Source organism: Larus michahellis, chromosome 9 (genome assembly GCF_964199755.1).
Source record: "Larus michahellis chromosome 9, bLarMic1.1, whole genome shotgun sequence".
Classification (NCBI taxonomy): Eukaryota; Metazoa; Chordata; class Aves; order Charadriiformes; family Laridae; genus Larus; species Larus michahellis.
In genome coordinates, this window is record NC_133904.1 from 23,927,987 (window position 1) to 23,943,050 (window position 15,064).

Here is a 15,064-nt window from a genome sequence, read left to right on the forward strand (position 1 = left end):
ATCAGGCAGCTGGGTGAGACGCAGCCGGCACTTCCCGTGCTAAGCGCCCCCCCATCCACGGCATGCAAGGCTGGCCACGGCTTGCGGAGCTTCAACAGGGCTGAAAAAAACGGGAGCAAACCCTCTCCCCGCTCCGCTTCCGCTGTGCTTTATCCCTTTGGATTCCCCGCAGAGCGAAACAGCTTCCCTAGCACAGCGCGCAGGGGGTGCAAAGTGACTTGGTGTAAGATAAATCACAGGGACGAGCAAAGCAGCTCCCCAGGGAATAAGGCTCACCTTTATTTTATAAGGAAGGATACTGAAAGTAAAGCAATAACTCCTCAAGCACGGAGTGTATTCCAGGCACGGGGACCTGGGGGAGTCTGAGCACAGCTGGGCTAATTTTGGCCCCTTTTTTGGGGGGGAGGGGGGGTGGTGTCTCAGGCTGGGGCTTCCTTAATGCACGCAGAGGAGGTCTCAGGAGTCCATTCCTCACTGGTCAGATGTGGATGATGGGCCATGAACTGCTTTGGCTTGCAGAGTCCAAGCCTGGTCTCTCCTAAACACTTCCCATCCAAGCCCAGATCCGATTGTGAGCCTGGCTCAACCGTTCAGCTGGGCTGGTTTTGGGCTGAGACGTGGCATTTTTGTCTGGCTGCAGCAGTAGGACGCTTGTGCCGGGATGCGGATGCTCGCGCCGGGATGCAGATGCCCTCGCCATGTGCCCCATCTCACCAAGCGATGATGGTGGATAAAAGCTTTCTGTCTTCCCATCACCGGAGTGGCAGGGCTGGGGCAGAGGTCTCTGTTAGCGGGTGACGGATGGCACGTGTCTCCTGTCTGTCCCCCCCCGCCGGCTTATCCATCACTCATCCCGATGACAGCATCACAGGGAGGGTGGCAGGGGTCCAGCCTTTCTCCCCAGCCTCCCTCCCTGACACCGGGGTGAGGGGCTGAAGCCGCCTCCACTCACTTGAAAGCCCAATGAGGCTGAAAAACAAACTTTGCCGTCAGGGCTCGCTCCGGGACGCGGGTGAGATGAATCACGCCGCTCCGGCGAGCAATTTGTAGGGCTTTGAAAAGCTGTCAGCCCGGGGAGGAGCGAGCCTTGACGGGTTCATCGGGGATTTCGCCTTTCTCTCAGCATCCCTTGATCATCCCCGCTCCGTGCCGGAGGGAACCGCCAGCGAACGGAAACCTGAGGCAAATAGCTTTGGGGTGTTGCTTGCACAGCTCAGGTTTACTGAAAGGTGATTTTTTGGGGTGTGAAAATGCGTGTTGCAAGGAAATGATATTCCCTATCATAATATCAGGGAGCTGAGGCCGCCCGGCTTGATCCAAAGGTCTTCGGTTAATGCTTTTCCCTGCCCTGGTGCAGATCTGGCATGGAAACAGGCCAGTGCAGAGTGGCAATTCGCCTTTTCTTAGCTAAAATGGAGAAAAATCTTCTCGGGTGGAGAAGACAGATCCTCAAGAGGTTTTCCGAGCTGCTTCTTGATTTGCTTGTCTGTAAAGCACCAACTCTTCGGATGCTTGGAGGAGACGCAGGCAGGAGGAGCGGCTGCTAGCTCTAATTCCTGCAATTTAAGTCAGCATGTCCCTTTAAGTGTCAGATAACTGCCTTGATGAGAAAAGCAAATGGGGTTAAAAAGAGAAAATTGGTCCATTTTAAGAGGTTGGGGGGGGGAGGAAATTGCACTGGTGCCACTGACAAATATAGAAAGTGTAAAACTCTCCTAATGGAGCAGACGAGGCTGCGCTGGGCTGCCGGCCCATTTAATTATTTGACAGGTGAATTGGGAGTTTCCTACATAAATGGAAGGAAAATGAATTTGGCATTTTTTAGCCCAAAGGGATTCCCGGCCGGCGGCAACGGGGCTCCCCGGGGAAATCGGCTTGGAGTCGGCATCCCTGCATGCCGATGGCGGGGAGAGCATCCTCCCTCCCGGCACCCCGAAACCGCCCTCTGATCTCTAATGAGCTCCCGCAGGGTCCCCTCGAGGAAACGACTTGCTTAAAAATAATAATAATAATAATCATAGGAAGAATAGATCAAGCTCGGCCCGAATCCAAGGTAAAAATCCAGCCTCCACCCTCCCGCCGCCGTCCCTGCTGCAGACTGGGAAATGGGAGCGGAGCAGCGGTGTCCGCCCGCAGCAATGGGGGTTACTGGAGCAGCCGGGGCGGGGGGCTGGTGGGATGAAACCATGAATAAAACAGCGTTGGCTTTCCCGCATCGCTTTTCTTCCTCTCGCTTTTGTTTTGCTGGGCGTCTTTTTTTCCCTCGGAGGGCGGTGTAAACTGGCTGGGTGAAGGTGTTGGGAAATACCCTACGGAATACGGTTGGGTTTTGCTTCGAAAACGAGCTCAGGCTGCCTCGGGCCGCCGGTGGTGCTGAAGTTCTCCGAACCATATGGCTGTTTATCTTCGGGCTGCCTTTGGAGCTGCGCTTGCCAGAGTCTAGAGCCTTTGCCGGGGCGGGGAGGGAGGGGAGGATCCGCTTGCAAGCTCCTTGAAATGGAAACCACGTGTGCGCCGACCCCTTTCATTTTGGGAAGCTGGTGGCTCTTCCTTCCTTTGTGCTCTCTGTGTCACCCCAAAGGCTATTTTTTCAAGGGCAAGGGCTTCTCTGTTGGATGCTAATTGTAAGTGTCGTTATGAAGGGGCTGGTTTTCTCCTCCCATCCCATGCCAAGCAGCTCCAAGGCATCAGGGAGCAAAACCTCGGCGCTGTCTGAGCAAAGAAAAAGCATCCAGGGCTGGACTCAGCAGGATAACACCCACCCCCCCCGCCCCCCGGTGCTGCATCAGCCACCCACGGATGGGCCCACGTGTCTTCCACGGATGCAGGGAGATTGTGGCATCGTGCGAAAGCCCTTTGCTTTGAAGGGGCAGCATCCTGCTGCCGCCGCATCCCTGCTTGAAGGACCACGGTGCTGGGGATGCCCACGGGTGGGAGCCGGGGTCGGAGGAAGAAGAGTGCTGATACTGTTTTAACCTTCCTTTTAACTGTAATTGCGTTTGGCCGGCTCCCATGAGCTTGTTCCGGGCGATGCATTTTATTTTTTTTTTTTATTTTTTTTTTTCCCTGGCTAGATTGCTTTCCTTGTTTTGCTCATTGGAGACAGGCCGGGGCCTGTGTCATGCCAGCTATGCATTAATAGAGCCTCAAATGAGATTTCACAGCCTCAAATCTGATTAGCACCAAGGCTCCGGTTGCTTCGGAGAGTGGGGGCAGGCAGACGAGGAGCCGCGATGCTTGGGTAGGGGGGGAGGGTGGGTGCAAATCCATCCGGATGTGGGATGTCATGCTGTACCCTAACAGCCCGGGTTTGCAGGGACCGACACGGAGCATGGGGACACGGGGACACAGCAGGGCACGGTGCAGCTGGGATGCAATGCATCTCCCACCCCCGGAAAACCCCGAATTCAGGATGCTAAGCTGTCCCTTGCACAGCGTGTTGGGAGAAGTCTGGTCTGGGTGAAGCAGCTGCATCCGCTCACCCATCAGCCCCTTGTGGACTCTTCGTGGTCTGTAAACTCATATTTCACCCCATTTTGCTGCCTGATGATGTGTAAAATCCGCTTCTCCATCCCAGTTCCCCTGCGCCCGGAGGTGCGTGCTTGCTCGCTGCCTGTGATGAAGCCGATGGGCTGTTTAGCTGGATGCTCATCCCCATTATTGGGAGACGCTCTGGGCTTGGTGTGCTCCTACATCCCAGAGGTCCAGCCCTGAGAGGTGGCTGGATCTGTTAGGCTACCCCAGGGGACATCTGGGGACCAGGATCCTCAGGCTGGCCTGGCCCCGGGATGTCCTGGCCATGCTTCAGCCCTACCTCATGTTCAGCCCCTCCATGGCACGACGCTGGGGGTATAACCTGTGGCCCCATCCTGCTGCTTGTTTAAAGCCAAGTGGCATTTTATTTCCCGTCCTCTCGGCTGCCAGGGGAGGGGAAGCGGCTTGCCGGTGTTTAGCTGTCATAAGGAAGCTTGAAAGGAGCCTGGGGAGACATCACATCGGAAAACTCACACCAGCCCCAGTCCATCTTCGCTCACGGAGCCTACTATTATTTTATGGAGTCTCAGGAGGAGAATAAAGCTGACACATTCCCAACAGCAGGTCATAAATTGCGAGGGGCTGGGAAGAGCTTGGGGCTGCGGATGCTCCTGCCGTAGAGGAGCAGATCCCCGCTCCCGTGGCAACATCGCTCCTGGCTTTAGCGGGGGTTTGGGGGGCTCTCTACTGAGGACCAGGAGGGTCCAAGTCCTTCCATAGTAGGGCAGAGGTGTCTTCTCCGGCAGAGCAGTGGCGCATCGTGCCGAGGAGGGCTGTGTTTGGTGCAGAGGAGGTGAAGAACGCTGCAGGGGTACAACCCCCAGCGCTCCCCGTCTGGTCTTCTGCTCTCCACCCCACCGGGGAAATCGAAATTCAAGAAGCCGATCCCTGCGAGCACCGACCTTCTGCGAGGGGTGGAAAACGCAGTTGCCGGCTGCGGGGCAGGTGATGGAGGAGGCCCCCATCCTGTTGCAGTGCCATGCCTGGAGGTCCCTGCTGGCTCCCAGCCCGGGCTGTCCTCCCCCAGCTAAACGCTGGGCTCTTGAGGGTATTTATGTCTTGTCAGCCCGCAGCCAGGAGCAATTTAATCTTGGCCGGAATGCTGCTGTTGAGGAGCTTGTCTGGGCCCCCATGCTTCTTTCGAGATGATAAAGAGTTGATAGAAAAACAAATTATGACGATGGCAGCTCAGGCACCGTTAATCAACATCCCTGCCACATTGCAGCGTGAATAATTAATGATCATCGTCAGGCGTGCTTTAAGGGCGGCTTGGGGTTAAGGTGCTGCGTGGGATCGGGGCAGCAGATTGCGTGAGGTGCTCGAGATGTTCCGCAGGAGTTGGAGATGCTCCCAGGGACCTCAAAAGGGTTTTAACGTGTGGTGTCCCCAGCTTGGGGACATGGGGACTTTATTGTTCCTCTGCCTCCGCCAGCGACAGGTTGCAAACTCCTGGGGGAGAGCACTTGGCTTGGCAGGGACGGGGAAGTTTTGTTTCCCACTGAGCTGCAAAACAAGCGTGGGCTCTACCTGGAACCGCAGGCACCCTCCTTTCTGGAAGAAATACTGAATTTCCTCCTGGCTTTGAATAGCGACTGTTGGGTTTTTTTGGTTTGGGGTTTTTTTTGTTTTTCTTTTCCTGTAGTTAATCACAGCCTTGCTGAGGGCTTCAGGTACTGGTTGCCTGCGAAGCCTGGCATCGTTCACGCCTGCTATTTTTAAAACGTTTTGTTCTCCTGCTGAGTTTTACTTAGCTTAACCCCTTGTGAATTTTCTATTAAAACCCCTCACTAATTATCGTGCGGGAACCATTGCTTAGCAGTAAAACCGACGTGTTTTTTCAGAGCTATGTAAATACAAAGGGTGGGTATGAAGACATGCGCTAAGAAACCTGCTTCTGTTATCTGAAATGTGAAAGAAAACAAGGAAAAGGTAGGAAAATGTTCCCAAAATAGTAATCTGGAGCTGTAAATAAGGGTGGGGTGTGGGACACCGATCCAGCATCTCAGCGTAGAGCCTGGAGTCCCCCAGAGCAGGGCTCCGTCAGCAAGCTCAGAGGCCTCGGTGCAATTCAAAGCAAGGTTGTTTCCCACCTCCACCAGCTGGAATTCCTCTGGATTGGGTTTTTAGGGAGCATTTTGGGGTGCAAATACTCACTAAAACCCCAGAACTGAAGCCTGGACAGATGCTTTCTTGAAAGGAGAGGGGTCTCCAGGGAGAGCGTCCCTGCCTTCACTGATGCTGGGATGGGGCAAAATCATGCCTTTTTTTTTATAGGGTAGCGTTCATGCTCTTCCACATCCCTCCCGTTTTCCCTTTTTCTCTGGAAAAGGCTCGGGAAGGTGTCAGGGCTTGCCGTGCTGTGTTTTTTTGGGGTGTAGGGAGAGCTGGGGTGCTCGGTAGGGCGCGGAGCAGCTCTGGCTGCCAGTGGGGAGAGCCTTGTGGGGGTGACTTGATGGGTATCATCTCACATCAGGTCAAGAAACCCTGTAATTTCCCCTCTCCATCAACGTCACCAAGAAGGGGGGATAATTGCCACGGAGCTGGAGCTGGGGGAGCGGGATGGGGATCCATCCCCCAACCTCCGCTCTGCAGGCTGAGGGATCCTTCCTCGCCCTCTTTCCTTATTTCTGCTCCTTCGGTGACGCTTTCTGGCTGTCAGGGATGCTGAGCCTGGCCCCAGCACCCAGCCCTGGGCTCCACCTGGTTTCTGAGCTGACAACAAAAAAAATAAGGGGGGGAAAGCTGATTTAAATATTTTTTTTCTGGGCTGTTGGTGGTCAGAGCACCCAGGTTTCCATCCCAGAAGCACTCCTTAGGTTTGGGGTTGTTATCCCCGAAGGTGGTGGGTCACCTCCCCGCTGCCAAGCCCATCACCGCTGCGGCCGGGCAGCCTCGGGAGAGAGACAAGGGTGAGGGTTTAGGACGAACCAGCCCCACGTTAGAGAGTTTGGAGGCAAAGCCACACGTTGGAGGGGATTTGCAGGCAGTGGCTTTGAGAAGCCCGCGGGGTGGATGCTGGGCTGGAGCTCATGCTTTCACCCCAGGAGGGCAGAAGGAGGGCACGGAAGGGTTTGCTTTTTCAGGGTCTGAAGTGGTACAGAGTGGGTTTTAACCCCTTGTAGCCACAGCACGATGCAATATGAGTTGTATTAATGCTGCCCGGGATGGTGGCATGGCGAGGGCGCAGCCGGTGGGGGATGGCGCCGTCTCTCACTTGGACGGGGTGTGATGGGCTTGGGGACGGCCCCCCCCGCCACCGTGGGTGAGGAGCAGCAGCTTGTGGCTCTGCTGCTCCTTATCGCATCAGCTGGTGGGAATTAATGAGTTGGGGAGGGGGGAGCTGCTGTGTTCTCCCCTTTCCCCCTCATGGATCGGGCTGAGATCCCGATTCCTGCGAAGTCCCTTTAAATTGCAGAGATGCCTGGGCTGGCGAGAAGGGGAAGCAAGAGGGTGGTGGGGACAGGGAGGGGGGGTTGTTGGCAGATCAGAGGGCTACAGGGGAAATGGAGGTGCTTTAGATGGTTAATCCCTGTTTTGGTGACCTGGCTTGGGGGTCTGTGGTTGGACCATGGTGTAGCTGGCCATCATGGGACCACGCTGAGCAGGGATGCTAGGCAGGTTTACACCCTGTGCAGGATGCTCTCATGCTGCTGGGCGTCCTCCCGGAGACCCTGGCACCCGTTGTGGCCTTGCCATGGAGTGGTGACATTCATGGTGAGGAGCTGCAGCTGGGCACTGGGGACAGGGAAGAGGCAACTGTGATAGGCACATGCCAGGGACATCATCTCCCCAGCTTGTTCTCCCCCATCCAGGCTCTCAGCATGGAGCAAAGGTCTCAGGGACCGGCTTGGGTGATGGAGATGTGCTGGGGACATCATCTCCCCAGCTTCTTCTCCCTCATATGGACCCTCAGCATGGAGCAAAGGTCTTGGGGGCCAGCCTGGCTCATGGAGATGTGCTGGGGACATCATCTCCCCAGCTTGCTCTCCTCCATCCAGGCTCTCAGCATGGAGCAAAAGTCTTGGGGGCCAGCCTGGGTCATGGAGATGTGCTGGGGACACTATCTCCCCAGCTTGTTCTCCTCCATCCAGGCTTTCAGCATTAAACAGGAGTTGTGGGGGACAGGTTTGGGTCATGGGGATGTGCTGGGGATGTCATCTCTCCTACCTGGGCTCTCAGCATTGAGCTGGGGCCGTGGGGATGAGGTTGGGTGATGGGGACGTGCTTGCAGCTTTGCAGGAGCAGCCAGCTGCTCCCCACCTTGATGTCTCTCCCGTTTGCTCATGGCAGGTATCCAAGTCCCCCGCCGAGATGGAGGAACTCAGGCATGAACCAGTGGCTGGTGAGGGACACGTGGCCCGTGTGGGGAAGGAAGCCATCACCGTCACCATCCATAGCGCCAGCAACCTGCCAGCCACGCGTGAGGGCCAGGTGCCTTGGCCATACGTTGTTGTGTGAGTACCCAGCAGCCACGAAGGGGGACAACAGAGATCGTGGGGACACAGCGAAAGGGTTTAGCAGTTGCCACTCTGTTGTTAACTCTTTGCAAGCCTCAGGAAGGGGGGAACCTCTTTAGCAGCAACACACACAAGCATCGCCTCCATGGGATGCTCGGCGTGGGGAGAGGAGCCAGGACTCCTCACTGAGACAGGAGAAGGCAGGGGACAGGGTGCTTTGGCTCACAGGGGCATCGGGAAGAAAGCATTCCTAATATTGAAAGTATAAAATGATGTCAAAGAATCCACAGGGTAATGCTGCCTGGCTTTCAAGATGATATCACGATAAATAAAAGAGTGTTTTAATAAATAAAACAGCATGCTTGGGTAAGGAGAACTTGGCTCCTCGTGCATTATGCATGTGCCAGGGGACTCAATTAGCCGGTCATGCTTTGGTCTGTGTTAAGAGGGAGGCCGCTCCGCTCGGCGCTGCTGCGGGGTGAGCCGGCGATCCCAAAGAGCCCTTCCAGCAAGCAGAGAGGCTTCAGCATCTGGAAAAGGGGGGAGAAAGCAGCTGTCGGTGGCTTTGGAGAATCGCTTGGCTGCCGAGTTTGGTTCCTCCGGGGCATCTCCCCAGAGCTGAGCCCGGCAGGCTGGTACCCAAGTGGGTGCATCAATGCTGAGGGACGGCACTCATCCGTTGAGGCACTATCAGCAGCTGGGGCTGTGAAAGCCTGGAAACATCGCCGCAAGCGTGTAGAGCAAACTGTTGCTCGCTGGGTGTTTTCCAATGTAGAAACCCTGAGCTCTGTGGGGAAGGGGGTCCCAAGGTCTGCCGGCGTGGCACAATGTGCCTTTTCTCCACGGTGCCTGGCGCCAGCCTCGTCAGACATCCCAGAGGCTCCCTAGACAGGAGGAATGCGACTCTCCATCGTGGGTCAGTGTCTGTTGGGTTTTCGGGGCTGGCTGGCACCTGCAGCCCAGTAGCAACTGGCTGGCACACGGGCTGGCGGCCCCCACTGCTGCCCCTCCATCACCCCTTCCCATCTTTCCCAGCCTCCCCATGCCAAGGACCTGCTCTCCGCCCCGACAGCCTGAGTAACTCCACCGCAGGAGTTGTCTCTATTTCCATAAACCAATTATACCCAGATAATCTCAGGAGATTTAAACATCAATATCCTAAATGATAGCACGAGGGTGGCGTGTGATCATTGCGTCTCTCTTTACATTCTGGTGCTGCTCCATCACCGCATTGCCATGGTAACGGGGCAGTGATGGAGGGGAGGGGAGTGTGGTATTAGGGATGCAGGACACATGAGGGGCCTTTTAGTAACCATAGTGAGGGAGCCAAGGCAGAAGAGAATCAGTTATTGTTTTTCAGGGCACTTGCTATTGAAGGAGAGTAGCATGTTGCAGTTAAAAGGTGGGTTTTTACGGATGGGAAGGAGAAGCGGTCGGTGGATGTGCCGGTGGGGACCTGGTGGCAGCCAATCCCCCCCCTGCCGAAGAGGCTGGGTACCACCAGCGGAGCCAGCCCGAGCTCAAACTCCCGGCACCCAGAGCATCACCCCCCAAAATCAGGAGCGGGAGGGGAGGAAGGGAGGAATATCACTCCCCGCCAGCCCTTTGTGGCTGTGCCCAGCCACTCCTGCCCGGACTCAGCATCCCACAGCGCTCCGTAGCTGCGTGCATCGCTTCCAGCTCTTGGTGCAGAGGTCTGGGGAGGGAAAGGCTTAGCAGAGTCAATCTGAAAGACCTCAAACAGCAGGAGAGCCCGCACAGGCATCCCGATGGGCTTGGGATGCCTGCCCTGGGGGAGGATGGGGCTCTGGAGATGTGCTGGGGACCTGGCAGGGGCTCGGCTCTGCTCCTCATTCCTCTGAATGCTGAGCAAATCCCCCCTCCCTGATTTCAGGGGCGCCCGTGGGTTTGCTCTGCATCTTCCTTTCACTCCCTCGTCCGCATGGATAAATCGCTCCCGGACCGGCGTGATGCAGGGATGACCTTGGCATGCCGGAGCCAGGTGTGTTTTGCAATTAACGGCACAAAGCGCCTGGCTCCGGCCACCTTCTCCTCTCCATTGAGTACCGCGGGCGGGTGAAAACACCTCCTCGCTTCTTCCTTTCTGCTCTTCGGCGCTGAGAGAAGAAACTCAAGGTCGCCACTGAATGCGCCGTCTGCTCCCAGCCTGGGGGATGGGGGCTCCTATGTCCCCCTGCCTTGGGCTCCTGGTTGTGGTGGGGATGGGATGCTCCACTTGGGAAGGGTGTTCCTGAAAGCAAAGCCTTTTGGCTCTGCAATATTCCCCCAAATAAAGCAGGGGCTCAGCTGATAATCCCAGAGCGAGGTGGGGGTGGGAAGCGGGACCAGGCAGGGTTTTTGGGGGTCCCCTCCTGGCCCCAGCAGCCGGCTTAGGTCATGGTGGGATGAAGACGGCCCAGGCCCGGGTCAGAGGGTCAGGAGCAATGTAAAGATTGGGTTTCTCAAAGGAGAGGGGAAATGATAATTCTCCCTTCCTCATTCTGAATCTTTTCCGAAATTGCCCTTACACCTCTGTGGTTTATTTTTATCCGTATTTATTTACCCAGACCACATCTAAGCCCCCCAGGCTCAGCGCCCAGCACAGTGGGGCTGCGTGGTGGGGGGCACCATTGCCTTCCCCAGGGCCAGATCCTGCAACCGCTGCATGGATAACACCCCGCCTTCCGGTCCTGGGAACCGTGGCCGTGCAACATGGGGTTTTTTCTTCCCCGAGAACGATCGATGCACCTGCACCACCACATTGCCTCTGCGGGGACGGCGGCCCCAAGAAATAACTCGCCCTGTAGAGATAATAACTCCTTACGGTGGACAAATAAATATTTACGAGGGCTGGGCGCAGCCCTGCCAAGCCCTTTGCTGGCCATCCGGGTGTCACGCACAGCGGGGCGGCTGAGCAATGCTGTCCCCAAGTGCAGTAGCCGAGATGTTGACATATAATAACTCCCCGGGGGGTGTTTTTATCTTTTATCTTTATCTTTTATCTCAGCGGTGGGTGGCTGGTGCATCCCTGCACAGCAGAGCGATGTGCCTGCCCTGGAGCAGGCGGGGAGGGATGCAGAGGAGCATCACTTGGTCCATCCCAGCCGTGTCCTGCCCCAAGGCATGGCATCCCATGGGCTCCTGCCCGCTGGAGACCCCGTCTCCTGCCCCACCGGCGGGTCTGGAGCTGGCTGGGATGAGGAGGAGACATCAAACCGTCTTCGCTCTCCACCATTCCTGCTGCCCCCGGCCTATTCATTTGATTTTGAAGCGCATCCCCATGTGTTGTGCTGTCGTGAGTTGTTTCCCCCACCTCCCCTCCCCACTTCACAGCCCTTTTTGAATGCTCTCCCGTCCTTAGGCAAGTCTATAATGATGGGGGCCCAGAGCAGGCGGTTCTCACCCTCCTCCTCCTCCTTCTCCCCCCTCCCCCCCCGCCCCCCAGCCCAGGTCTGGCTTCATTCGGACTCCGAGCACGTTGCTGGTAGAGCAATCCCCCACAGAGCTCATTACTGGAGAGCCGATTTTCTTCCAGCCTCTCCACAACGGTGCCAACCCAATCTTAATTCCCACCTGCCAGAGCCGGCCAGCTTGGGTCCATCCCTGTGGGATGAAGGTGGGCTTCTCCGGTGGGGAAGAGGACATGTGGGAGATGGGTGAGGAGCACGGGACATGGATGCAGCGTGGCTGAGGGTCCATTAGACCAGTCTTTTCATCAACGAGAGGGGATGGGGGTCTTGCAAGAACAGAGCACCCTGCCATTTGGCTGGGATGAACCTGCTTGGTCCCACCACTACCTGGAGCTCACCCTACAGCTGGAAGGACCTTTATCATCTCCTTTCCCACAGAGCCGGGGTCTCCAGCTCCCAGGAGGTGGCAAAGTGCCACCATCTGCTCTCAGTCACCACAGCGCTCTGGTAACCTCTCCCTAAGAGCCCACATTGGCTTTGCTCCAGCAAGAGCTTTCCTGGAGGAGCCAGCATCGGACACTTTATCACCTTAATATCCAAAGCAACCCATTGACAGGGCTGGGGCATCTGTGTCACGTTGGCCAGCTGCCACATCCCCGTCCCCCTTCACCCCATGGTTGGGGATGTCACCAGGTGACTGTGTCACCACGTGGTGGGACTCTGCCGTGGCCTTGGGACTCCCAGGATAACACCAAGTGTCTCACTGGGCAGCGGAGACCCCCTAAAAGATCTGCCAGCCCCCCATTAATGACGGGGATGTTATTATCATTAGCCAAGCTCACAAGTAATTGATGATCAGTTGATAAAAGTGGGAGGAACAACCCCAAAACAGCCTTGATGGTGATGGCCTGCACCAACACGGATGAAGAAATACCTGGGGCCCGTAGACACTAACGCCTCCGTCATTATTGCTCAGCCTCATTATGTGTCGCGTTTAATGACAGCAGTCATTAACATTCAATCTTCTCTCTCCTTTCCCAGCAGCCTCCTCCCTGTCCCTTCATCAATACAGCCGGATAATTAGCCTCCGGGGTCTGAAATAGCCTTTTTGGACAAAAGGGGCTGCAAACCCCAGCACTGGGGACTCGGCAGGAGCCAGCAGCCAGGAGCGAAACCAGCCCTGGTCCCCCAGCGCAGCCCCCCCACCGGCGCAGGGGCAGAGCTTGGCTAAGGGTGCTGGGAGAGTGGCTGCTGTTAGATGTACCGAGTGGGGTCGGTGCTCATCCCTCTCCCACGCAAAGTTCCCCGCTGATGCATTCCCCTTCCTCAGCCAGTAACCAGCCCGTTTTACCTCCATTATCCTCCCAGCGAGACCAGCAGAGGGGACGAGCAGAAACCAGAGGCACAGGCCACCCACACATCCTCGGCGCCCACCCACGCGCCCACCTGGGAGGAGGAGGTGACGGTGGAAATGGATGCTGAAGACGCAGGCTGGGCAGGTGAGAGCATCAGAGGACCATGGGGACAGGGACACCGGGGACCGGGACATGGCTCTCGTTTCCTAAAAGGAAGAACTCTGGGATATTAGGGAGCCCGTGCTCTGAAGGACCCCGAGGCAGAGGGTGGCCGCGATGGGGACAAGCCATGCCCAGAGCCCCGCGTGGCTGTGATGGCTTCAGGGTAGGACCAGCCCCCAGATACAGTGCTGCAGGATGGGGCAAGTGACAGTGCCAAGCTCTGGGTGTCTTCCAAAGCATCCCATGGGAATCACCAACAAGGAGGGAGCACCCCAAATCTTTCCCAGCTGCCATCCCGACCCTGACCCCTTGTATGGGTTGGACCCACATCACGAAGCTGTTACTCCCTGCTGCTAATTCCGTAATTGTAATAAAACTCCTGGCATTAGGGGCTGGGATTTGATTCTAATCAGACCTTTGCAAAACAAACTGTGGGAGCCAATCTTCACATCATGCCTAATCCCGTGAGGCCCTGACCTCGATGAAATCAAGTAGTTTTTGATGTACTTTGGACCTGCCCTCTGCGGTACCGGGAGAGATATGGGGAGACCTGATGGGACCTCCGGCCCCTCTTGTGCACCATCCAGCATCCCCCAGATGTTCAGAGATGTTCATCCCCCAGATGTTCAAACCAAAGCTGTCAGTGACAGGTGCAGCTCACACCTTTTCTTGCCTAGAAATATGGTTTCCAGCCTTTCCTTGTCCGGGAACAGAATTTTCATCGGTGGGGCTGCCAAGCGTGATCTATCATTGGTGACAACTAGCAGAAAAGCCACTCGTCTCTCGCTCGAACGTTTCCCCTGGTGCTCTTTCCACAAGGGGCTGAGAGAAAAGGAAAAATCTCCATGTAAATCGAGCACTTGCTGAAAAACAGGCACTCAGGAAAGCGTGGTCCACGCGCTTGCTTGGTCCATCATCTTCCTTTTGGGGACACACACTACCTGTGACATCACCAGGTTGGCCAAGCAGGAGTTAAGGCAGGTGCCTCGGCACAGTCATTAAGCTGGGGGAAGGGAAGCCCAAGTCTTGATGGCAGCATAAAGAGAGGGCGGTTTTCCCTTCCATCAGCTCCTTTTTTTTTTTTTTTGTGATAAAAGGCTCCTGCTCGGTGCTTGTCAACTAAATTGCAGCTTTGCTTTAAATGAAGGGAAGAGCTGGGGGTGCCAGCACCCGTGGAGGTGATGCTACTGTGGTGGGGGACAGATGGGGACCTGGCACCCCCGAGAGGGCAGAGGTCCGTGGTGGCAAGTGTCTGCAAAACCCCACCAGTCAGGGAGGGCTCAGGGCAGGATGGCAGCCCGGCAGCTGAGCTGGGGTGGGCTGGAGACAGGGAGGCGGATTGGATGGATCAAGGGGAAATCCTGGCTTCTTACATGGGAATCTGAGCTGCCTTGGTGCCGGTTGCTGACGGGCTTTGCTTTCTTGAGGATGCCTGGGACACGTTCTCAATGGCTAATTGGGATGCATTGGTGTGTGCCGGGGGGGATATAAACCCAGGACTGGTTAAATCCTGCCCTTGCCCACCCCACCATGACCTGCGAGGGGAAGGGGGCCGCTGGAAATGAATCAATAACCCCATCGCCTCCATCCCTTCTTCACCCAGACCTCTCCCCATCGCTTCCCCTGCCTTCCCCTTCCTCAAATCCTGATGGCTGACCCTCTCCCTTCCAGCCCTGACTCTCACCGTGGCAGACAAAGCTACCAAGGAGGCGCTGGGGACCTTTCAGCTGCCAGTGGGGCACCTCCAGCCCTTCCAGCCCCACCACTGCAGGCTGGTGCTGGTAAGTACAGCTCCTTCCCCTCCATCACACTTCTTATTCCTGCTTATAACTCTGATTTTTCACCCCAGCTGTAGCTGGGGGTTGTGGGCGAAGGGAGCCTTGTGTAACGGTGTAATCCCGGTGGGAAACCTGAATTTGGCAAGTCGGAGAAGGTGCTCAAAGAGGCTCGTGAGCTTCCCGTGAGGTGGGAACAAGGCAGGCGTTGTGCTGGGCTTTTTTTCACCTCTCCCTGGTGGGAAAACGTGTTGGAAAAGCGATGGGATTGCAAGCTGGGAAGCGCTTTTGCCCTCAGCATCCTGGGGAAGGAGTTGCGGGCCTGGGCCATAAATCAGAGGGCTCGTTAAACAGGGGCCACTGTGCATTAA

The 15,064-nt window shown here is 56.3% G+C and overlaps 1 protein-coding gene across 1 annotated transcript in view; it reads left to right on the top strand.

The window, feature by feature from the left end:
* Positions 1-15,064, top strand: part of CCDC33 (coiled-coil domain containing 33) — a 47,369-nt gene that overhangs the window by 7,005 nt on the left and 25,300 nt on the right. The window contains 3 exon segments of the mRNA XM_074602146.1: positions 7,825-7,988; positions 12,770-12,900; positions 14,590-14,699. Coding sequence (XP_074458247.1) covers positions 7,825-7,988; positions 12,770-12,900; positions 14,590-14,699 — 405 coding nt within the window.